This window comes from Salpingoeca rosetta (genome assembly GCF_000188695.1).
Source record: "Salpingoeca rosetta unplaced genomic scaffold supercont1.14, whole genome shotgun sequence".
In the NCBI taxonomy this organism is placed as follows: Eukaryota; class Choanoflagellata; order Craspedida; family Salpingoecidae; genus Salpingoeca; species Salpingoeca rosetta.
The window spans coordinates 1,145,260-1,168,659 of NW_004754920.1; the positions used below are offsets into that span (position 1 = coordinate 1,145,260).

A 23,400-nucleotide genomic window follows, 5' to 3' on the forward strand; every position below is an offset into this window, starting at 1 on the left:
CCCACACACACACACACACACACACACACACACACACACACACACACACACACACACACACACACACACACACACGGTCGTTTGCACAAACGCACTTCCTCGTTCACGCTTGACAGGGCTTCAAGGACGCTGATCGGCAGATGTCTGCTGCGGCAAAGGCGGGCAACTGGGTGATGCTGAAGAACGTGCATCTGGGGCCATCCTGGCTCACGACGCTGGAGAAGAAGCTGCTTGGCCTCAACCCACACTCCAACTTCCGCCTGTTCCTCACCACCGAGATCAACCCCAAGCTTCCGCCCAACCTGCTCAGCGCAGCGCAGGTGTTTGTGTACGAGCCCGCGTCTGGCATCAAGGCCAGCCTGGTGCGTGCATTGCATTCTGTGCCCGAGCAGACGATGGCACGAGAGCCTGCGGAGCGTGGGCGCGTGCACCTTCTGTTGTGCTGGCTGCATGCGGTGGTGGTTGAGCGCCTTCGCTATGCGCCGCTTGGCTGGTCGAAGCGCTACGAGTTTGGTGAGGCAGACTTCAAGACAGCGACAGACACCGTCGACACGTGGATTGACCTCACCGCACAGGGCAGGTGTGTGCATAGTGTGTGTATGTGAATATGTGTGTGTGTCTGTGTGTGTGTGTCTGTGTGTGTGTGTGTGTTTTGGGCCATCTGGAGGGAGGATGGGTGGAGGCAGCTGTTGTCCCTTGTGTTCGGGTCGCGTGTTGTTTTTTCTTAATCATCATCGTCGTCGTCAACGAGACCAACACCACTGCTGGTTCGTTTCTTCTCCTCTTGTTCACGCCTACAAACACGCATGCACATGCATGTGATTTTTATTTTATTTTTGGGTTGCAGGTCGCACATTGATCCAGCGAAGATTCCGTGGGAGGCCCTGCAGGAGTTGGTGACGTCGAGCATTTACGGCGGGCGCATCGACAACGACACAGACATGCGCCTCCTCCGTGCTTTTGTCGAACGCTTCTTCACCGCAGAGAGGTGGGTTGTGTGTGTGTGTGTGTTTGCGTCATGCGTGTCTTTGTGTGTCTGTGTCTGTGTGTGTCTGTGTGTGTGTGTTTGCGTCATGCGTGTCTTTGTGTGTCTGTGTCTGTGTGTGTGTGTGTGTGTGTTTGCGTCATGCGTGTCTTTGTGTGTCTGTGTCTGTCTGTGTCTGTCTGTGTCTGTGTTTGCGTCATGTGTGTGCGGGTGTGAAACTGGTACGTACTCGGCCTTGTTCCTTGCTTGATGCGGACAAGCCCTCACCCATGCTTAACAACGTGCTGTGTTGACTACCCCCCCCCCCCCCCAGCTTTGAGGAAGGGTTCCCGCTGGTTGACGCGGATCCCGTGACAAAGACGGCGGTGATCACGGCGCCAGAGGGCACACGCCGGGACCAGTTCCTGCAGTGGGCTGATTCCCTGCCCAACAGCCAGTCGCCAGCGTGGCTCGGCCTCCCTGCCAACGCAGAAAACGTCCTCCTCACCAACCGCGCAGAGACCATGATCAACAACATGCACAAGCTGCAGGTGCGTGTGGTGTCTGCTTGTTTGCATTGCGTGTGTGTGCGTGTGCGTGCGTGCGTGTGTGTGTGTGTGTGTGTGTGTGCGTGTGTGTGTGTGCGTGTGTGTGTGCGTGTGTGTGTGTGTTTGCTCTGCCCTTTTTTTTTTCTGTGTGTGGTGTGCCGTGCGCTTCCTCACTGTACCATCTTTGCCGCCCACCCACCACCTTTCCTCCAACATCATCCAGACAACCGACGAGGAAGATGACTTTGGCGAGGAGAGTACGGAGGTGACCCCGTCGTCTGCAGTGCCCATGTGGATGCGGCACCTCAAGACGAGCTGCCAGGAGTGGTTGGCCGTGCTGCCGGATGACCTTGACACCCTGCATCGCTCCCCGGAGAAGATCCGTGACCCCCTCTTCCGCTTCTTCGACCGCGAGATTGGCATTGGCTCCAAGCTCCTCAAAACGGTGCGTCGTGTGCGTGCGTGTGTGTGTGTGTGTGTGTGTGTGTGTGTGTGTGTGTGTGTGTGTGTGTGTGTGTGTGTGTGTGTGTTGTTTTTTCTTTTTTGTGGGTGTTGTGTGTTGTTGTTTCTTTTTTTTTCTTTTTTTTTTGTGTATGTGCATTGGGTTTGCGCTTTTTCCTTCTCTTGCACATCACCGCTGCCACCGCTTCGCCAACGTCCACCTAACCCCCCCCCTCTTCCCCCGATTGTCAGGTCCGGCGCGACTTGGGCGACGTGGTGCTGGCGTGTGACGGCGAGATCAAGCAGACCAACTACCTGCGCTCGCTCATGGTGGACCACCTGACAAAGGGGCAGGTGTTTAAGGAGTGGCTGCGGTACAAGGTGCCCAAGGACAGCAGCGTGTCGACGTGGATCACCGACTTTTCCGAGCGCGTGCGCCAGCTGCAGGCTGTTGTGCGCCACTGCAACGCGGGCCAGGACCTGCGCGCCCTCAACGTGTGGATTGGCGGCCTGTTTGTGCCCGAGGCGTTTATCACGGCGACGCGGCAGGCTGTGGCGCAGGCGCACTCGTGGCCGCTGGAGACGCTCGAGCTTGTGCTGGACATGCGGCCGGAGCAGGCGGCCGACAGCGTGCCCGGGGTTGTGGACGCGCAGAGCTTCAAGCTGGTCAACATGCGCATGGATGGCGCGACGGGCAAGGGCAGCGCGCTCGCGCTCTCGCAGACAACGTTCACGGTGATTCCGCTCACCATCCTCAAGTGGGTGAACACGGTGCAGGAGGCGCTGCCGGCGGAGGAAGGCAGCGGCGGCATTCGCGTGCCCGTGTACCTCAATGCCACGCGCGCCGAGCTCATCTTCACCTGCACGCTGCGGGCAGAGGGCCTGTCGGAGAGCACCGTGTACGGTCGCGGTGTCGCCCTCGCCTGCTCCTCCCTCAGCGGCGTCGTTTGAGTGCAGTGTGTTGTGTTGCTGTGTTGTTGTTGTTGTTGTTGTTGTTGTTGTTGTTGTTGTTGTTGTTGTGTGTGTGTGTGGGTGTGCCTGTGTGGGTGTGCCTGTGTGTGTTTGTGTGTGTGGGTGTGTGTGTGTGTGTTCGTGTGTGTGTGTGTTGAAGTGACAGATGGCCTTGTACTGAATCGTTTGTTAGCTGATCGAGAGTCCCACAAGGTGTGTTTTTTTTTGTTGCACAGTGCTTCTTTCTCTTTCCATCGTCTGTGTGTTTGCTGGGTGTGTGGTGGCGTTGCATTAAAAGCGAGCAAACAAGCAAGCAGGAGGGTGAGCCAAGCAAGAGCAGAGGGCACGAAGCAAAGCAAAACAAGCCACACATGAGACAAAGGGAAGCGGAGAAGGCAGCATTGGTGGAAGACACGTCCAAAATTCCATGGGGGTGGGACAATTTTTCCGCCCTTTATAAAACCAAACAAAGCGACGTTTGCACCCTGATTGGGAGTGGGATGTTGTTTCTCTCGTTGGTCGACTGGTTTGGGTTCGAGCCTGGACGCCTCACATTTCCGACGCCCTTGATCGACGCGTCACGCGCCAATTTCTTGCTCTATCATGCCAAGAAATCACACTTGATGCCTGAGTCCCTCTGCCGTGGCTTGCTTCCGCTAGACCCAGCGATCGCTTGTTCCCGCTTAACACAGCAGCGGTGACGCAGAAAGGTGACCGATGTGTGTTAAGGCGCCCCAGTGATGGCCCCTTGAGGGTATCAACCCTCACAACCAGCAGCTGCACCCATTGGCGCTGCAGCAAAACGTCTTCACGTTGCCCAACAAGGCGACCGCGGGAGTACTGCGCAGACATCATCCCATCGCGATCAGGGTATTTTTTTTTGTCTTGGCTTGATCCTCCCAGTCTCACACCACTCTCACACACACACACACCAACCACACACGACTCTCCATCGCACATGCGTTTATTCATCGCATCGTGCGTGCACATTGCTTCGTGTCAATCAAGAATAACAACAGCCCTAGTCAGCAACCCAAGCTCGCTCACAGGCGCACTGTGATGGTAACACACAAGCCGGGGAACACCCTCCTTTTTTTTTTTTTTTCGCAACCCCCTTTGTGCAGCCTGCGCCGTGCCATGCAACCTCATGTCGCGTTGACGACCATCTTCTGTAACAACGGCTGTGTACCGTCCTCCGCCTCCTCGTCTTCCTCTCCTCCTTCTACCTCTTGTGCTCGATCCACACTGCTGAGCGCAGGCACGAGGGGGCCGTGTGGCGTCCACTTGTGGTACACGAGAATGCCGACCAGGATGACAGCAAACGCGCCAATGTACGGCCACGAGAACTGTGGAGCGTGCGTGTGTACGAGTGCGTGTTGGGTGAGTGTATGTGTGTGTGCATGTGCGTGTGTGTGTGTGTGTGTGTGTGTAAGCGTGTGAGTACGTGAGTGAGTGTGTGTGTGTGTGTGTGTGTGTGTGTGTGTGTGTGGGCGTGAATGGATGGTTGAAGGGCAACATGACACAACGCGATAAACACACAACACCAGCACACACACACACACGCACATGTACACACACACACACACACATGCACACGCATGCACACACACACACAAAACACACACGAAACACACACGAAACACACAAGAGCGCTTACGCGAATGGCAAAGATGACGACACCGAAGATCATGACGTAGACATCGGTTGTGAGGAGGGAGAGGTTGAGCATCGTTGCGCTCGACCAGCGGATCAGCACCGGCACCATCGACGTGAACAGGAACAGGCACACCGCAAAGCCAACCAGCAGCAGCACTAGCAAAGGCAACGTGGTGTGGGTATGGTGGCAGTGAGCAGCGCGACGGGGCAATGTGTGCAAGCAATCGGCGTCGACACACGAGTGTATCACACACACACACACACACACACACACACACACACACACACACACACACACACACACACACACACACGCACACACACACACACACACGCACACGCACACACACACATGACGCACCAACGGGCTCGGACCACGTCAAGCCCTCCAGTTTCTCCCGGTCCAGAATTGCACTGCATTCGCATGGACAACAGGACCAGCCGTCGCATTAATGAGCACACGAAAAGAGGCCAAGCCTACACCCTGGCACACACACACACACACACACAGAGGTATATTGACACCTGTCCCCCTTCCCGCCTACACACACATACACGCACGCACACACCCACACACTGCCTGACGCACAGCTGTGTTCCGTTGATGATGGCACCAAAGAGGCCGAGAAAGGCGAGAAACTCGACGGCAGGCCGACTCTGCAGCATGAGCTCTTGCGAGACATTGGATGCACCGTACAGCACGCTTGCGAGTAAGCACAGCGCATCGCCAAGGGCCTGGTTTGTGCCGCCATGCTTTGACGCGAAGAACGAGTCCACCACAATCACCACAATGCCCAGGATGCAGAGGGCAGCACCGGCATACTGCCCACGGGAAAAGGTGTGCTTGAGCAAGATGCGCGAGAAGATCATGGCGCTGGGGATGGTGAAGGAGTCGAGCAGCTGGATGCTGGTGAGGTTGGTGTACTGGTACGCAAGCACAATCACGTAGTTGGCCTCGACATCCAGCACGGCAATGATCATGTATTTCCACACCACAGTGCGCACAAAGTCTCGGAAGGACTGCCTGTCATCACTGCGAACCAGCTGCGCGTGCTCTTCATCCTGAAGCAGCGGCTCATGCTGCTGGTGCTGTGCATGCTGCTCCTGCTCGTGCTGCTCCTGCTCACGATGTTGCACGTGCTGTCCATGCTGCAAATGAGGATCTCCGTAGCGTTGGTGCGGTTGTTGTTGTTGTTGTTGTTGTTGTTGTTGTTGTTGTTGTTGTTGTTGTTGTTGTTGTTGTTGATGATGTGCTGATGGCGCAGTTACCGCTGCCTCTGTGATTGGCACAGACCATCGCGCGCTCTGTTGCGGCATATGTTGTGCGTCTGAGCCATCCTCATCTGCGTCCCGAATCACCACCGTCGTTGCCTCTTTCTCCTCTTCCGCTGCCGCTTGCAGCCCATCCGCTTGTGAACGCCTGTATGTCTGCTTCCACAGGACAATGGGGATGTACACTGCGGCGAGGAGGGCGTAGTTGAGGAAGGTCTGCGCAGTTGGGATGTTCACGCTGTAGTTTGTCGCCAGCGCTTGGCTTGTGACACCCGTGCCACTGTTCAGCAGCGACAGCAACTGGCCCAACGCCAGCACCAGCAGCGTGTCTTTGTTGCAGATGTGCTCGCGTGCAAGTCGCCATGTGCGCCCACACCACGCCTGCTCCTGTTGCTGCTGCTGCTGCTGTTGCTGCTCCGTTGGCTCGGCTGCATCACTCAGCACTGTCGCCATCTTCACGTCACTCTGCTGCGGTAACTGGAGCAAGCGAGTGCGTTCGTTGTGCACATCCAACAAGCCACCTTGCCCCATCCTTCCCCCGCCTGCTGCGGGTGTGGTGTGCACGAGGTGTGTGTGCGTGCGTGTAACAAGCTGCTGCTGAGGAAAAAAACAGGGTGTTGTCGCGGCATACAACTGCTGCGTTTGAAACACACAACACCATCTCACCAAATGAGCGAGGAAAGTGGTGCGGGTGGTGGCAGTGGTGTGGCGGTGCTGATCGCGCAGCGCTTGGTGTCGCCCGGGTTTGCTCAAGACCCTGACACCAAGGAGACCGCTCGCACCTTCTTCAACATTATGCTCACCTGCCGTGAGCTGTACCACGACCTGCCATGGGCCATGCCAAAGTGGTGCCTCCAGGAGCTGCTCGCGGAGGATCCTGCCACCCAGCGCGGAAACGCCATTGCGCAGTGGATGGACATGTTCCAGTCCGGTTTGAGCGGACCACTGGCGCTACCGCAGCAGGACGACAGTAACGACACGGGCAGTGGCAGTGGCTGCAGCCACCACAGCGGCGGCGGCGACAGTAGCGAGGACGATGCCCGCGTTGCGTGCTGGCTGGAGAACCGGTTCCTCGTTTACTCATGGCTTGGCACCATGTGGGACAGCAACTGTGGGTTCCTGCGCGCCAGGCTGGCGAATGCAGAGGAGAAACCGGAGTTCTGGCGCAAGTTTAGCCAGTGTGGGCATGTCGACTTTGGCTCACTGCAAGACCTCATCAGCTGGGATGCAAAGGCACGCGAGCGGGGAGCAGGGAGCACAGTGGAACCGGAAGCGGGCGTGTTGGAGGCGGACATGGAGGAACCCCACGCAACACAGGGCGCAGCAAGGGTGACAGTGGACAGGGAACAGGGAACAGGGACAGAGTGACAAAGAGAAAGACGCCAACGACGATGGCGGCGACGGTGGCGACGGCGGCGATGGTGATGACGACGACGATCCCACTCCCACACAACGCGAACAACAGCAACAGCAACAGCAACAGCAGCAGCAGCAGCAACAACAACATCATCATCATCGCCGCCCTGCACCCGCGCTGTTCTCCTTGCAAGCGACGCTTCAGCAGCAAGACGAAGCCAATCACCTGCACAGCCTGTGCTCCACGCTCCTCCTGCATTCCCGCGGCCATAGCGTCGATCTGGCTTTGTGGAAGAACCTCGAGTCCTTGACGGTTGCCCATGTGGACAGGCTCGTGATTCATGCTTACGCAGCAATGGCTGAGCGTGTCTCTTTCCATGACGTGGCACACCTTTGGTGGCAGACATCGCAGGACCAGCATGCGATCCGTGGGGAATTCCAGCACGTGCGGCACTGCACCCTCATCTACCAGGCGGCCCCCGTTGACGTGAGTGCGCTGGCTGGCGTCGCGTCTCTCAGGCTGCAGAGTCTGCGGCCGTCCCAGGGCGACACCCACCTCGACCTTGCACCACTTGTGGGCGTGGGCCAGCTGGAAATATTCGACAGGCAATGCATCAACTCACAGCCAGCCATTGCTGCGGCACGCGGCACCGTGGACGTCACCGAGTGCAACATCACCACTGACACCCTCGTTGCCACCCGCGTCAACATCACACGGACCGTCTCCGTGCCACCTGGCCTGCACCTCCCCAACGCCACGCACATTGAGCTCCATGACGCTGCCACGAGTGTGCTCACCTGCCCCGCCCACCTCCACCAGCTCATCGTGCGAGACCGCCGTCGGCACTCCCACGCGCTGCCAGCGTTCACACACGCGTCGCAGGTGCACCTGGAGCTGAGCCACGCGCTCACGCCCGAGCAGCTGACGGACCTCGGCAGGCGCACACGGCACCTCACCATCTACCGCAGCCTCGGGCACGTCAGCGACCTGTGCGGCATTCCAGAGAGCACGCACGTGTCACTGGTGGACGTGCGCGTGGATGCACCTGTCCCGCCGTGTGTGAAAGAGCTGCAGCTGACCATGCGCGGTGGGCTCTCAGCCAGCTTCGTGGCCAGCGTCCCACGCCTCTCGCTCCGTGGCAGCGTCCGGCGCGAGCGCATTCAAGACTTTCACCTTCTGTCTGGCCGCCCCACACCTTTGGTGGCAGACATCGCAGGACCAGCATGCGATCCGTGGGGAATTCCAGCACGTGCGGCACTGCACCCTCATCTACCAGGCGGCCCCCGTTGACGTGAGTGCGCTGGCTGGCGTCGCGTCTCTCAGGCTGCAGAGTCTGCGGCCGTCCCAGGGCGACACCCACCTCGACCTTGCACCACTTGTGGGCGTGGGCCAGCTGGAAATATTCGACAGGCAATGTATCAACTCACAGCCAGCCATTGCTGCGGCACGCGGCACCGTGGACGTCACCGAGTGCAACATCACCACTGACACCCTCGTTGCCACCCGCGTCAACATCACACGGACCGTCTCCGTGCCACCTGGCCTGCACCTCCCCAACGCCACGCACATTGAGCTCCATGACGCTGCCACGAGTGTGCTCACCTGCCCCGCCCACCTCCACCAGCTCATCGTGCGAGACCGCCGTCGGCACTCCCACGCGCTGCCAGCGTTCACACACGCGTCGCAGGTGCACCTGGAGCTGAGCCACGCGCTCACGCCCGAGCAGCTGACGGACCTCGGCAGGCGCACACGGCACCTCACCATCTACCGCAGCCTCGGGCACGTCAGCGACCTGTGCGGCATTCCAGAGAGCACGCACGTGTCACTGGTGGACGTGCGCGTGGATGCACCTGTCCCGCCGTGTGTGAAAGAGCTGCAGCTGACCATGCGCGGTGGGCTCTCAGCCAGCTTCGTGGCCAGCATCCCACGCCTCTCGCTCCGTGGCAGCGTCCGGCGCGAGCGCATTCAAGACTTTCACCTTCTGTCTGGCCGCCCCAAGCTCGCCATGCAAGAGTGCACCATTGACGGCGAGATTGCTCGTTGTCAGCACGTGCGCCTTCGCGACTGCAGCGGCGCGGCTGCTGTTGCTTCCGTTGACTGCCTGGTGGTCAATGAGGCAAGGCTCGGCGCACCCGCAGACGACGATGACCAAGTTGCCAGCACCAACATCAACATCATCTGCTTCAGGCAGGCACGTGCGCTTCGCCTCACGCGCGTGCGTGACGTGAGCACGTGTCGCCTCTGTTACTGCGACATTGAGGACTTTGCCTGCATGCAAGGCGTCAAGCGGCTTATCCTGTCAAACTGCTCCTTCAACAGCCTTGACGGCCTCCCGCCCGTGCAGTCTTTGGTCATTCGCAACTGCACCAACGCGCGAAATCAGCGCTGGGCAGACGTGGTGTTGGTGGACCGCCCGCCCTCGGAGCTGTCGTCTCTCCTTGCTGAAGCGCTGCGGCAGGAACAGCTCGCAGCCATCAGCCGAAAGCCGCCCAGGACGAAGAGGGGGCGCAGAGTGCAAGTCAGGGCGCGACGACGAGGTGGTGGTGACTGATGTTGAGATGGAGCGGGGGGAGGTTCATGGGGAATGCTGGGTGTTCTTGTGGATGATGAGTGTTTTGTGTGCAGGGTACATGTTTTTTTTTTTTTTTTTTTTTTTGGTTGGGGTTAGTGAGCGAGACCGTCGATGGAGTCTCTTACACTCGGCTGCGATTGGTCTTCCTTGCAGCTCTTGCAGCTGCTTCGTTGCCCTGTGCTGATGGTGTGTATGTGCATCTTTAATTGATCTACAAGCAACAACCGACAATACATTCACAGCACTGCTTCGCGCACAAGACCTCACCTCACCTCGCGTCACGCGTGCGTGCAATGTTGACAACAAGACTTTGTACGCGTATGTGTGTGTTTGTGTGTGTTTGTGTGTCCTTTCCATCTGAGCCACGTTTCTTGTTGTTCAAGCGTGTGGTAGCTGAAGGGTCTTCTTGAGTGAGAGATGGTACACATAAAGATACTTAAAACCTCAAGCAAAGCGAGTGAAAGGAGTCATACAGGGCGTCACATCATCAGCCCGTCAATAAACAGCTGGAACGCGTTCTGATGTGGTGATACCACCACGACAAGCAATAACAACACCTCACGACACACGACTAACATGGGCAGATTGGAGAAGACAGAATAAATACTACAACACACACTCTGTTGGCACACGTACACCAAAGGGACATCAAAGCAGATACGCACACACACACACACACACACACACACGCCAACACCATAATGAACAAAATCAACACCAAGCAACGCCAAACTGAAATCAAATCACGTCAAAAACATGGCTTCACTAGAATCATCAAACGCACACGCGCACACGAAACAGGAACGGCGCATGGCATCGTGTCACCACATGGCACCGTGCAACAACGCCCAGTGAGCAACAATGCAAACGCTTTCTGTAGAATCAAAACACACAAAACTAGATACGATTTGTTGAGGCAGAGAGAGATAGAGAGAAACATCACGAGGACGATGGGCGAGAAGTGCACCTGAGCAGGGCGTGCGATGATGACGACGACGGCGATGGTGGTGCCGGCGGGTGCGACGAGTGGCCAAGCGCGCGCTTCTCGCTGCTGTTCTGTCTGCGCAGGAGCGGGGCGGACCGGAGGGCGGGCATGGTCGGGTGCATGGACGGCGGCTCAATGTCGGGGTGCGACACAAAGCTCTGCACGGAGTCCGCTCGCGAGCTCGGTTGAGACCTGTTGTCAGGGGGGGGGGAACACAAGTACACTCGGGTGAGCTGGATGGCGAGCGTGTGTGATTGTAGTTGCGGTCGTGATTGTGGTTGGCGATGGGGGGGGGGACAACAAGCACAAATACAAGTACACAGGGACACACAGGGACACACAGGGACACACAGGGACACACAGGGACACACACACACACACACACACACAAAGGAAACTCACCCGTCGTCGCTGTGTGTGGCGGGCATGTGCTTTGACTCGCGCCGAACAATGCTGTCGACATCCTGCCATGACGACCGCAGCTGGCCCTGCAGACTGTCCCGCACGCGCTCCTGCGAGAGGTACTGCCAGTAGCGGTGGTCGACGCGAAGGGGCGACAGCTCCCGCGCCTGGGACCGCCGGTTCAGACCTGTGCATCGCGGTGGTGATAGTGGTGGTGGTGGCGATGGTGAGACAGTGGAAGCGGAAAAAAGGTGGAGGCGTAAAAGGGTGGCGGACAAGAAAGAGGAAGAAAACAAAAAAAAAAAAAACAGCTCATGCCAATACGAAAACACACCCACACCCACACACACCCACCCACACCCACACCCACACACACCCACCCACACCCACACCCACACACACCCACCCACACCCACACCCACACACCCACACACACTCACACCCACACCCACACACCCACACACACACTCACATCCACCCACCCACCCACACCCACACCCACACACCACACACACCACACACACCCACACACACCCACACACACCCACACACACGCACACACACACACACACACACACACCTGGCGAGTCGTATGTGGTGCTCTGGACGGGTGCTGGTGCGAGGGTGGCGCGTGGGGGAACGGCATACTTGCCGTGCCACGTCTCGCGCATGCGATGGTTCCTGCTTGCGGCCTGCACAAACTGCTTATGGTGTCGCACACGCTGCACAGCCGCCCGCCTGCGCTCGAGGTCCTCAAACTGCGCGCGGGAGAGCGACTCGTGCACGCGGCGGCGCATGATGACGCGGTCCGTCTGCTTAAGCATGCGGTCAATGTCCCATCGGTTCATCGCCTTCATGTGCTGCATCGCCCGCTCCTCGCGCTGCTGCCGCACGCGCTCGTGGCGCTCGCGGTCCTCTTCCCCACGCGCCTCAGCCATCGTGTCCAGCAGGGACTGGTGGGTGCTCTTGTCGCGGTCAAGGTGCGCGCGATCGGCAATGGCAGTGGAGATGCGGTGCGCCATGGCCTCCCGCTTGCCGTCCTCAACAGCATCCACCTTGCTGCGCTTGTCCATGGCATCGTCCCTCTCCTTTGCCCGCCGGTGTGAGCGCGACACAGACCTGGCTGCGGACATGAGCACGCCCGCAGGCCCCCCTGTGTACCGCGCACCGCGCAGGTTGCGCCGCCGCCGCTGCGCCGCTGTCGACGGCGAGTGCGAGTGCTGGGCAGTGCCTGCGTGCGTCGCGGCAGTCCCGGCTGCGCTGCGCATGTGTCCGCGCTCGCTGGAGGGCGGGGTGGTTGGCCGCCGCGCGTCTGTGAGCGACGTGGCAGACAGCGGGCCTGCTGGCGGTGACGCCGGCGTGTCTGATTGGGCAAACAGCGGAGCCATGGTGACGGATCCGCGCGAGGCAACGGTGGACCAGCAACGATTCATTGCCGCCCGCCCGTATTCGTTCTCCGCATCCAGCACATCTGTTGTCGACGGCGCCGTCTGCGGCGGCTGGTGGTGGTGCGGTGGTGCAAGTGTGGAACAGGACGAGCTGCGGTGCAGGCTGCCCATGCTGCTGCTGCCGATGCTGCTGGTGTGGTGGGAGAGGGTGAGGGCGCTGGAGATGTTGGTGCTGGCCAACACGTTGCCGGCGGACCAGTTGGGATGCACAACTGAGCCCGCGTACTCAGGCAGATGCGAGCTGGCGCGGGACGACAACACATCACGCCCACTGACACGATGCTGCTGTTGCTCGTGTTGTTGGTCATGTTGTTGCGCGGTTCCTTCCACATCATCATCACCATATACGCCGCCATCACCACGCTCATCACCGTTCTCGTCCTCGTCGTCGCTGCCACTGCCAAAGACGACGGCAGCCGCGCTGCTTGGGCGGCTCGGGTGCAGGATGGCTAGCATGTCTGCTGGTCGAATGTGGGCAGGCAGGGCGTTAATGCGCACGTTGTCGGAAACACTGCGGCTGCGGGGTCGCTGGTGTTGCTGGTGTTGTTGCTGGTGTTGTGGGTGTGACATGCTGGTGGTGCTTGTGACGCTGGCGGATGGGCCGAGAGGCGGCAGGACAACACCGCCACTGCCGCCACCACCAGCGCTGCTGCTGCTGCTGCCTGTAGCTGTTGCTGTGGCGGCGGCGATGGTGCTGGCGCTTGTGGTGTGCTTGAGGTGGTGGCGGCGGCGCGGCGCATCACGTGAGGACGGCCTGTACCCGCTGTCGATGGGCGCTGTGGGGCCGCCGTCCTGGATGCTGGTGGCGGAGTGCGTGCCGCGAACACCAAGTGGGTTGCGTTGGCTGGTGTGCAAGCCGTAGCTCAGGGCAAGGTCGTCATCGTGGCCAGGGTGCTCATCCGCGACGTCGGGCAGACCAAAGTATGATGCCGAGCTGGGCGGGTCTGTGGTGTAGTGGTGGCCAAGGTGGGTCGTGCTTGTGGTGCTGCTCTGGCCGCTTGTTCTCGTTCTCGCATGCCTGCTGCCGGTGCGGCTGTGTCTGGTGGCGGGGCGAGAGCCCGAGGTGGCGAGGTCACGCTCGCTCATCTGCAGCTTCTCAAGCACGCTGCTCACCAGCTTTGCCTCATCCACATGGAATGGTTCGCTGCTCCGATCCGAGCGCTGGCGATGGCCATTGTCGCTGTGACCAACATCCTTGCCTTGCGTGGCATCCACGCCCGCAGTACCTTCGTTGGGACCTGCGTCTTGCGGTTGCTGCGGTTGCTGTGGTTGTTGTTGTTGCAGAGGCGGTGGTGGCGTGGTGCCATCGCTGACCTCTCCCTTCTCAGGGCTGCTGTGATCGTGGGCATCGTCGCCTTCTGCTTGCACTGCACCGGTAGACAGAGCGTCGTCTTGGTGTTGCTGTGCGTGGCTGCCGCCGTCGCCCTCGGTCTGGGGTGTGGCCGGCGCTGTCGGGGGCCGTGACGATTGGTCGCACGACGACATGGACATGGGCGTTGCCGGCTGGTGGTGTTGTTGTTCATGCGGTTGTTGATGCGGTTGTTGTTCATGCGGTTGTTGTTCATGCGGTTGTTGTTCATGCTTGGAGTACTGCGCCGATAATGCGGGCGCATCTGAAGCAAGCATCCTCACGTTTGAAGCCATCCCCAGCATTGGGAATGAGTACTGAGCCGCCGCGGTTGAGAGGATCGTGCTGGTGGGTGATGGGTGAGTTCGAGGAGGGGAAGGGGTATGCGTGCGGCCGTTGGAATGCTCAAGTGGATGACGCGATGCTGTGGTTGTGGTCGTGGGCTGTTGCTGGTGGTTTGTTACTCAAGTTGTTGTTCAAGGTGTTGCTGTTCAAGGTGTTGCTGTTCAAGGTGTTGCTGTTCAAGGTGTTGCTGTTCAAGGTGTTGTTGCTGAGGCGTTTGCACGTCTCTTGTGGTTGTTGTCAAGACGCAGCACGCTCTTGCGTGAGTGTTGAAGAAAGAAAAGTCCCTGATACACTGCTGTCCCCGTTGCCGTTCTTGTGTTAAAAATGCAGTTGATCCTTGCGGTGGCATGGGTTGCTTGCCTGCTTGCGGTTTCTCAGTGGTGGGTGATGTTCGCGGCAGTGCACGCATGCATGGAAGCTGCTGTAGGTTGTTCAGATCACCACCACCAAAGGCCTCAAACGTCTTGGTTGCCTCTTGTTTGCGTGCGTGCGTCTTTGCTTGCTCGCTCGGTGTTGCGCGCGAGAGGGAGACGTTACAACTGCTGTTGCGGGGCGATAGATAACGGAGGACAACAACCCTAATGCTCGGTGTCAAGGAGGAAGGGGGTGCAGCCGTGCGCCGTCTGAGCATACATAAATGACGGTCGCACAACACCCCCGCTGGTCAGGTGCTGCCCAGACGCTGGCTGTGGCGTTGAGAGCGGCGGTGAGAGCGATGCGTTTCGACAGGAATGTCCGCTGGCAGTGTCACCCACACGGAAATTCCATTGAAGATATAAGCAAATCGTAAACAACGCACAAGTGTTTGGTGGTGCGTTGTTGTTGTTGTTGGGGTCGCTCGTCGCTTAGGACGCAATACATGCTGTCGGTGAGGTATTGAGAATCTTTCCAAAAAATCGTATGCTTTGCGCGTGTGTGGGGGTTTTGTTTGTGTTTGTTGTTGTGCGGTTGTGTTGTGCTTGCCTGCAAGGCAAGCGCGCTATCGCAGCAACAAACAACACACACACACACAACAACACACGCCTTCTTCCTCTTCATTCCTTCTTCCACGCTGCTTCGCTTGTGCTTGTGTGTGGTGTGTGTACCGTCTCACGTCTCTCTCTCTTTGCAGCGCTCTGCTGTTGCAGAGAGGAAGCTTTGTGGTCCAGCTTTGCGGTCTTGAGACCTGACAAACAAAACCTACAAAGGCAAAAGCAGAGCTCAGCTTTCAAGCAGCTTGCAAGCAGCGTTCATTTGTTGTTTGTTCTCCTTTGCCAGTTCTTCTTTCTTCTTTCTGCTTTGCTTGTTCTGACTCTCGTGCGTGTCGCCGTCTGATCACCTTGTTTTGCAGCATCCGCACACCGCACACACGCACGCCGCATCCGTTGACACAAAGCTACACACAAGCAGCACAGCGAACCAAGACCATGTCAACCATGTTGGTGCTGGTTGCGGCGGTGACGATGATGACGTCGCCAGGAGGGCTTCTTCAGACCGCGCTTGGATCCTCCGTGGACCTGAGCTCGCTGTACAGCAACGCTGCCTACCAGTGCGCGGCAGATCGCTGCTACAACCCAACGCAGCAATGTACCGCCCAGACAGGGTGCAACGCCGTCCTTGCCTGCAGGCAGGCCTGTTACACCTCCTACCCTCTCACCACCAACAAGCTTTCGCTCGTCAACTGCCTTGAGTCCTGCCCCGCGCAGGCAGACTCCACAGGCAGCGCCCTCTACGCCCAATACGAAGCATGCTACACCGTCATGTGCCAAGATGGTGTGTAATGTGCGCGTGTGTGTGTGTATACGCATGCGTGTGCGTGTGCGCGTGTGCGTACGCGCGTGTACGTGTGTGGGTGAGTGCGTGCGTGTGTGTGTGTGTGTGCGCGTGTGGGTGCGTGTGCGCGCGTGTGTGTGTGTGTGCTATTCGATACACCTGTGTATGTTCTTGCGTGTGTGTGTGTGTGTGTGCACTACGGTTCGTTTTCTTCCGCTTTTTCCCGTGTCTCACTGCAGCCTACATTTGTATGTCACTCATCCGCATTTCTCCACCCTCTTCCCCCTCCTCGAATCCCAATATCATCCAATCACGTTGCTCACGGCTTTTACTTTCCATCGGCAACAGTGGTGCAATACGAACTGTGTGCTGGCTACAACACTGAGCAAGTGTGCGAGACCCAGGAGGGCTGCACGTTCCTTTCGGACGAGGCCGAACCATGCGTTTACGGAGGTGGGTCTGCCGTCTGCAGTGCAGTGATGTCGAGTGATGTCATTCACCCATCATTTTCTTGTGGGTTTGTGGTTCATGCAGTCGATGCCGGAAGTGGACTTGAATGTGGGATGAGCTGCGTGCATTTGTGATTGTTGGCTGTCTGTCTCTCTGTCTGCGTCCCTGTGGATGTAGTCTCAAGCATCCATCACATGCATGACAGCTCGACTTGCAATCTCACACCATGCGCTCGCACCCTTTGTCAGACTTCCAAGCACCAGAGTTCACGGCGTGTGAGGTTGGCATTGCCCGCCCAACCCGTGAAACCTCAAACACGCAAGCAGTCTCCTGGCGAACCATCGAGGCGGTGAGTGGGCAGCAGCACCACGTGCCGTCATGCCTTGCTGATTGGCACTTGCACCTGCTGCTACTGCTGCTACTGCTACTGCTACTGCTGCTACTGCTGCGACTGCTACTGCTGCGACTGCTGTACGTGCCTTGCTTGTATAAAATCAATCTCACAGCAGGCACGTGGGCACCACTTGCAGGAGGACGATCGCGGTGGCGTTGTTGTCGTGGAGCAGATTGAAGGGCCCTCACGTGGTTCAGAGTTCCCCATTGGCACAACACAGGTGTGTGTGTATGTGTGTATGTGCGTATGTGCGTATGTGTGTATGTGTGTGCATATGTGCGTGTGTGTGTGTGTGTGTGTTCGTAGTTACAGTCGTTGGACGCTCTTGTCACCCATTTATTTCCATGCCTGCCTGAACGCGTCATCTCGTGTGGTGCTCATTGTCACTCTGCTGCTGCCCCTCCTGCCTGGTACCTGTCGCCTATGATCTGTGTTCAGATTGCTTACCGCGCCACGGACGAGAGCGGCAACACCGCAGACTGCGAATTCACCGTCACCATTTACGGTCCGTCAACTCCCCTGTTGTGTTGTGACATAATTCCCTCGCACTTGCCTGATTGGTGTCTTGGTGTCATGTGCATGCGTGCTTGCATGTGCGCGTCCCCCGCTTGTTTTGTGACCGCCGCCCACCCACCTCCTCAACGCTACTGCTTGTGGACCTTGCACCATGCAGACGACACGGCTCCGACGCTTGTCAACTGTCCGAGCTCACGCACGGTTCGACCGGATATCGAGGACATCATCTATGGTGCGTTTATCTGATCGTGTATTGATTGATGGTGGCATGTGGCTTGCTTCCCTGAGCGGTTTAGTTTCCTGTCTTGTCCATTCACTCCTGTTGTGTCACTCACGACAAGTGTGTGTGTGTGTGTGTGTGTGTGTGTGTGTGTGTGTGTGCCTCGCGTTGCCTTTGTCAATCAATGTGCACTACGTGCATGTTCATATTCACACACTCGCTTGTATTTTCACACGTATGCAGATGAGAACTCTGTGCCGCTTGTGCACGTGGAGTGGATCGCTCCTCTCGTCGAGGACAATGACGCAGCGGCGCTTGTGCCGCCTTCGCCAGAACGGTATGAAGCAAGAAACAAGCAACCATGTTAAACGGCATGGCTTGACATGTCGCCCAATCATGCCTTGCACTGCACTCACACACACGCGCGCGCGCATACATGATCGTACCTGCTTCCGTGCACTTGTTTACATTTTCTTACTCACTCACTCATTCACTCACTCACTCACTCACACACAGCCCTGAGGCAAACCTGACCGCTGGTGTGCACACGTTTGAATATCGCGCAGAGGACAATGCAGGCAACGTCGACACGTGCTCGTTCGATATTGACATCCAGCCGTCATCCACAACATTCTTCCAGCGCCGTGTCCGCACCTCTCTCGACCACACCCAGCCCGTGCGTGTCGTGTTGAGATCATGTTTGGCGTCGTGTGAAACATGCCTTTGTTGCAGTTTGTTGTGGTGCTCTATGAGATGCAGTCACAATCGCTCATGTTTGTTGGGCATTTTGAAGCTAGGTCGTATGAACTAACTATTTTGGTGTGTGTGTGTGTGTGTGTGTGTGTGTGTGTGTGTGTGTGTGTGTGTGTGTGTGTGTGTGTGTGTGTGTGCAGATTGCAACGTTCCCCGTGCGCGTCAACCCTAACGCGTGTGCGCTTCGCTGCCTCTCCGATTCCGAGTGCAGCTCCTTCCTGTCAGTTTGATGCACCATTGACTGCAGACAGCGTGCTTGTGCGGCTGTGTGTGCGGCTGTGTGTGCGGCTGTGTGTGCGGCTGTGTGTGCGGCTGTGTGTGCGGCTGTTTGTGAATGCATCTGTGGCTGCGATTGTGCTGTGTGCCATGTGTTCACGCAGTTGCGCTCCGCTGGGCCGCCTCAATCGTGCTCATCAGTCCGTCAATCTCACCTTGATTCCTCCCGTGCGCCCGTCCTCACGTGCACATGAGTTCAGCACGGACCGGCTTGGCGTGGGCCTCTGCTCGCTCCTTCGCGAAAACACGACCACCGCCACCACCCTCCAGGAGTTTTCACGCGATCTCTACGAACGCCAGCCCTTCAGGTCCGCGTCTATGTGTGTATGTGTGTGCATGTGTGTGTGTGTGTGTGTGTGTCTGTGCGTATGTACGCTCGCGCGTGTGTGCATGTGTCTGCGTATGTACGCTCTCGTGTCCCTACGTGTGTGTGTGTGTATGATACACGCTTCGAGCTGTGCGAAAGCCTGATGTACATTCCTGTCTGCGTTTTCTTGGCAGTGCGTTTGAGTGCGCATACACGGCCGTCGCTGCGTGTGGAGACCTTGCCGATCTTCCCCCATCCACATGTGCCAGCGACATTTCAGACGTTGCCGCCTGTGCTCACCCTTACCTTGAAGGTGCGTGTATGCGTGTGCTGTGCTGTAATGTGCTGTGCTGTGCTGTGCTGTGTTTCAGTTGTCGCCCCTTGAGCGCTTTCCTTCATACACACACATACATTCACACATGACGCATGCGCATACACACAAACACGCACGCACACGCACTTTGCCCTTTGCCACCGCAGCATGCCGTGACAGCCAGTTTGTGCGCCGGACCAACGATGCTATTGTCGCTGCAAACAACACCTGCTACGGTGAGCGTGTCATCTGCATGCTTAAGCTGTGTCTCACACGAGTGTCTGACACGATCATGCAACACGATGCCCCCTCCCGCAATGTTCGTGTGCTGTCCTGATCACTTGTCGCTTTTTTCGAACCCTGTCCCCCCTCCCCCCAAAAACAATCTTTTCTCCAGTTCTGCTCACTTGCATGTCATATCGTGTCTCATCTCTTCGATGCTTCTTTGGTTCCGTGGACGCATGCTTGATTGTTGCTTGCAGGCATCATGGCAGAGGAGACACTCCCACCGTCGTCAGCGTACGAATGCGACACGGAAGCGTCCTCCTTTGAACAGTGCTACTCGTGCTGCACTTCAAGCTTCGAGACCGCCGTCGAAGACTGCGACGTACGTGCACATGCATGCACGCGCGTGTACAGTATGGCTTGTTGATGAGACCGTGTCACCATGTGTCTACACGAATGGTTGTGCGCTGTGCTCACTCACACACACATGTCCGTGCTGTGTTCATCATATTTGTTCCTGGTGGCAGGGCTTGGTGGCGCTGCTTTCTGCGTGTATGTCTGAGCGCGAGGAGCACTTGGACGTCTGCGCATCGGACTGCTTCGACGCATTCACACAGTACGACTTCACACTGCATCACACTACACCACACATTCACTGCACGCACAGACACATGAAAGTGAAAAAGGCAAAAAACACAAAACACAAACACGAACGAAACTTCAACACACACACACACCACGGTTTCTCATGTCCAAATTTGCCATATTTGCAGAGCGACGGCGCCAAGTGATGATGTTCCATCTGGATATGTCGACGTGGTGCTCCCACTTCTTCTCTCCGACGTACCGTTTGCCAACGTTTCTGCACACGTGCGCGCCGATATCTTCCTGAGGTGCGAGCGCTTGCCATTATTGTGTTGCATCGTATGCACCGGCGCTTCTGCTGTTCTGGGCTGCATTGCGTGCCTGTTGATGTGTTAATGTGCTGTGTGTGTGTGATGTAAGCGACAACGAAGTCAAGTTGCATGACACGACGATAGGGCGGTTGCCATCACGACCACACCCACTCCTCATGCTCACGCACCAACTCACTGCACCCCTCACTTCTGCTCACTCCTGTCTCGCCTCCCCTTTGTCCCTCGTCCCAACACCAACCGTTGTGGATGCAGTGCTGTTGCTGCGTTTGAGTTCAACAGCAGCGCGCTCGTGTTCCAGGTGCAGCAGGTGGACGACGGCTCCACCCTCGTCACTTTCTCCATTCGCCTTCCAAGCACATACACCGTGCCAGAGGTTCGCTGACGACCACATGTGGGGGAGAGTTGCGCCGTCGGGTCTCGCTGATCAGAGGAGACGTGTCTGCAGCATGGCGCTCGTTGTGTGTTGTTATACAACACACACCCACAATGCGTGCGGAATGCATTTCAGTTTCAACTCACGGCCATCACACGCTTTTGCTTGCTCACCACGTGTGGCACATCACGTGTGCACAGGTTGATCTGGACTCGTCCTTCCGTCGCCGGCGTCGTGATGCTGTCCGCGCTGCCGAGATAGCCTCCCTCTTGCAAGGTGGGTAGCCGTGATGTGATGTGCAACACCTGCCACTGTTGCCTGCAAGCAGGAGGACACGGACCCACTCATGCCCGCGCCCACTGCATGTGCGCACACTTAACCTCACGTTCTCTTCCTACCACCACATCCACAGACGCCAACGTGTTGGCAGCACTTGTTGCGCGATTTCGCTTCATCTTCCAGGCGGAGACGGGCTTCTCGACGGCTGTTGGTGTCACCACGATGTTCTCCGTCTCTGGTAAGTTGTCTGCTGGTATGCTTGCTTGCAAGCATGCATAACAACGGCTACAAAGCGTGCTTCAAGCGCACACATTCAGCGTGAGTGAGCTGCTCCATACAAGTACCAGCGATTCCTCACCCGTGTCGTCCTTTTGCTTGCATGCACACTGATGCAGTTGCGGAAGACAGTGCGAGTTTGCTCACCACGACAAGCACGTCTGCGTCATCAACGTAAGAGCGCGCTGCTGCCGACGTGGTTTCATGATGTTTGCTGCAACTGCGTTTGATGAAACCGATTGTGCTGATGTGTCATGATGTGACATGACATGACCTCACTCTCGCTCGCCGCCACCATGTTGCACACACAAACGCACCTGCACACACACACACACACACCATAACACGTACGCACACACACTCACTCACAACACACACATACACACACACGCACATTCACGTCCATATGCACACGTTGTGACGGACAACAGGGCCTCTGGTGGCAGCACAACATCCGCTGCGTCAGCATCGACCGCAACGGAAACATCCACGACAACCATTTTTGTCCCTCGCTTCTCGGGAAGCAGCAACGAGGTACGTGCGCTTGTGTTGCTGCTTACATGTAGAGAAAGGAGGAACAGTATCATAATCGCTCGCAATTGCTCGCATGTGTTATACAGATGGCCTGCCTGTATGCTGTTTGTCGTGAGCGTGTCGTAATTTGCACTCCTCTCTGTTGTTCGCGTATCTCACTCCCCCTCCCCTCTGCACACGCTTGTGCACGAAACAGGAAACGACATCCACTGGCGTGGTGATTGTTGGCGTTTTGGGCGCTCTGCTCTTTGTCATCTTCGTGATTGTTCTCGTCAAGACAATCAAGCGGTACGACACGCTGTTGCTTGCAAGCACGTGCGTGCACAATGCACTTCGCACACGCACACACGCGCACTTCGCACACACACACACACACACACACACACACACACACACACACACACACACACACACACACACACAAGCACGCACGCACGCACGCACGCACACATACTCACCCTCACACACATGGTGTTGGGCACATTGTTTGTTCTTCACAGGAAAAAAGTACAGGATCGCCGTCGCTCCTCGTGGGTGCAACCGGTGCGTTGATTGTTGCGACGCACGGCAACCGCGGCTTCCGCTCACTCTGTGCTGTTGCTTCTTCTTCATGTGACTTTGTGATGTGAACTGTGTCACACTCACACACATGTGCACAACTTGTGCTGCACAGCGCTGTAGTGCTACAATGGCGCGCATCACGCACGTCATATCGCCTTGCTCATTCCCCTCTCCCTCCCTCCTCCATGCCACTCGTGTTTCTTCGTACCCCCCAATGATGCGTTTGTGCGTTTGCAGGTGGCTGTGATTCCGTCTCAGTCCTCAGAGGCGCTGCCCACCACCTCCCCCAGCACTCGCCACGTGCGTGGCGGCTACTTTGGCCCGGGCATTGTCCTCCCAGATATCGGCGCTTCGGTAAGCCTGGTCGAGAGAGAGAGAGAGAGGCAGAGAGAGAGATTGTGTGTGTGTGTGTTGTCAGCGTGCACACACGTGTGTACATTTGCACCAATGTCTGGTGCATACACTCGTTTCGTTGCTCACAGTCTCGCTCTCACCTCCCGGACTTGCAAACCTATACACCACCACCTTCACGCCACCAACAGAAGAAGACCGGCTCCCCTGCTCTTGCTGCGCGTCGCTCGCCTTCATCCAGCATGGATATCGGGAAAGGTCGCGGATCCCCCACCCGCGCCGCCACCATTGCCCGCCCGCAGCCACCAGCCGCATTGCCGTCGCTCACGGGCCCACAGCGGCCCGCCCCGAGCAACCCGTTTGCTCGCGTGTCTGCAAGCAAGCACGTGCTGCCACCATCGCCATCTCCAAAGTCAACCCCATCCCCCAAGTCAAAGCGCTCGCCCAACACGCCAGACAGCGGACAGGACGAGTCGGAGGCCTGAGCTCCTCCCTTTCAACTTCTCACATTCTCTCACGTTCTCTCGCGTTCTCGCTTGACATGACGTGATGTGACGTGACGTTGTGACTCCATTTGCTCTCTTCTTCTCTTTCTCCCTTTCGTTCTATTTGAC

At 57.5% G+C, this 23,400-nt stretch overlaps 5 protein-coding genes across 5 annotated transcripts in view; 3 read left to right on the top strand and 2 right to left on the bottom strand.

The window, feature by feature from the left end:
* Positions 1–3,214, top strand: part of PTSG_06350 (dynein heavy chain) — a 23,505-nt gene extending 20,291 nt beyond the window's left edge. The window contains exons 16-20 of the mRNA XM_004993183.1: positions 117–580; positions 848–988; positions 1,299–1,515; positions 1,736–1,957; positions 2,206–3,214. Of these exons, the coding sequence (XP_004993240.1) occupies positions 117–580; positions 848–988; positions 1,299–1,515; positions 1,736–1,957; positions 2,206–2,904 (1,743 nt within the window). The 3' untranslated portion in view covers positions 2,905–3,214. The remainder of the gene's footprint in view (positions 1–116; positions 581–847; positions 989–1,298; positions 1,516–1,735; positions 1,958–2,205) is intronic.
* Positions 3,215–4,049: 835 nt separating this feature from the next.
* Positions 4,050–6,285, bottom strand: PTSG_06351 (uncharacterized protein; the record flags this gene model as incomplete). The annotated part of the gene is made up of 5 exons (XM_004993184.1): positions 4,050–4,250; positions 4,562–4,716; positions 4,922–4,974; positions 5,150–5,709; positions 5,830–6,285. The coding sequence occupies 5 exons, from the start codon at positions 6,283–6,285 to the stop codon at positions 4,050–4,052; spliced, it is 1,425 nt and encodes a 474-aa protein (XP_004993241.1).
* Positions 6,286–6,467: 182 nt separating this feature from the next.
* Positions 6,468–9,874, top strand: PTSG_06352 (uncharacterized protein). The gene is made up of 3 exons (XM_004993185.1): positions 6,468–7,161; positions 7,190–8,332; positions 8,397–9,874. Exons 1-3 carry the CDS (start codon positions 6,502–6,504, stop codon positions 9,738–9,740), a joined length of 3,147 nt encoding a protein of 1,048 aa, XP_004993242.1. The 5' UTR covers positions 6,468–6,501; the 3' UTR covers positions 9,741–9,874.
* Positions 9,875–10,695: 821 nt separating this feature from the next.
* On the bottom strand, positions 10,696–14,168 carry PTSG_06353 (uncharacterized protein). Its single transcript, XM_004993186.1, has 3 exons — positions 11,729–14,168; positions 11,149–11,335; positions 10,696–10,938 (listed from the first exon to the last, which is right to left on the bottom strand). The coding sequence occupies exons 1-3, from the start codon at positions 14,085–14,087 to the stop codon at positions 10,701–10,703; spliced, it is 2,784 nt and encodes a 927-aa protein (XP_004993243.1). The 5' UTR covers positions 14,088–14,168; the 3' UTR covers positions 10,696–10,700.
* Positions 14,169–15,695: 1,527 nt separating this feature from the next.
* On the top strand, positions 15,696–23,271 carry PTSG_06354 (uncharacterized protein; the record flags this gene model as incomplete). The annotated part of the gene is made up of 24 exons (XM_004993187.1): positions 15,696–16,041; positions 16,390–16,494; positions 16,740–16,840; positions 16,998–17,105; positions 17,324–17,390; positions 17,559–17,633; positions 17,865–17,958; positions 18,138–18,297; positions 18,515–18,598; positions 18,792–18,958; positions 19,152–19,270; positions 19,438–19,506; positions 19,753–19,877; positions 20,023–20,111; positions 20,269–20,388; positions 20,665–20,785; positions 20,986–21,061; positions 21,198–21,302; positions 21,460–21,514; positions 21,772–21,874; positions 22,071–22,162; positions 22,375–22,417; positions 22,673–22,789; positions 22,978–23,271. 24 exons carry the CDS (start codon positions 15,696–15,698, stop codon positions 23,269–23,271), a joined length of 2,835 nt encoding a protein of 944 aa, XP_004993244.1.
* Positions 23,272–23,400: the final 129 nt, after the last annotated feature.

Bases quoted from the DNA above. Each gene is read 5' to 3' on its own strand.
- PTSG_06353 (XM_004993186.1), bottom strand. From the start codon at position 14,087: ATGTCCATGTCGTCGTGCGACCAATCGTCACGGCCCCCGACAGCGCCG. The intron at 11,336-11,728 runs GTGTGTGTGTGT...CGCGATGCACAG, and splicing joins CACCACATACGACTCGCCAG to GTCTGAACCGGCGGTCCCAG. The intron at 10,939-11,148 runs GTGAGTTTCCTT...CCCTGACAACAG, and splicing joins GCCACACACAGCGACGACGG to GTCTCAACCGAGCTCGCGAG.
- PTSG_06352 (XM_004993185.1), top strand. From the start codon at position 6,502: ATGAGCGAGGAAAGTGGTGCGGGTGGTGGCAGTGGTGTGGCGGTGCTG. The intron at 7,162-7,189 runs GTGACAGTGGAC...AACAGGGAACAG, and splicing joins CAACACAGGGCGCAGCAAGG to GGACAGAGTGACAAAGAGAA. The intron at 8,333-8,396 runs GTCCGGCGCGAG...CTTTGGTGGCAG, and splicing joins GCCTCTCGCTCCGTGGCAGC to ACATCGCAGGACCAGCATGC.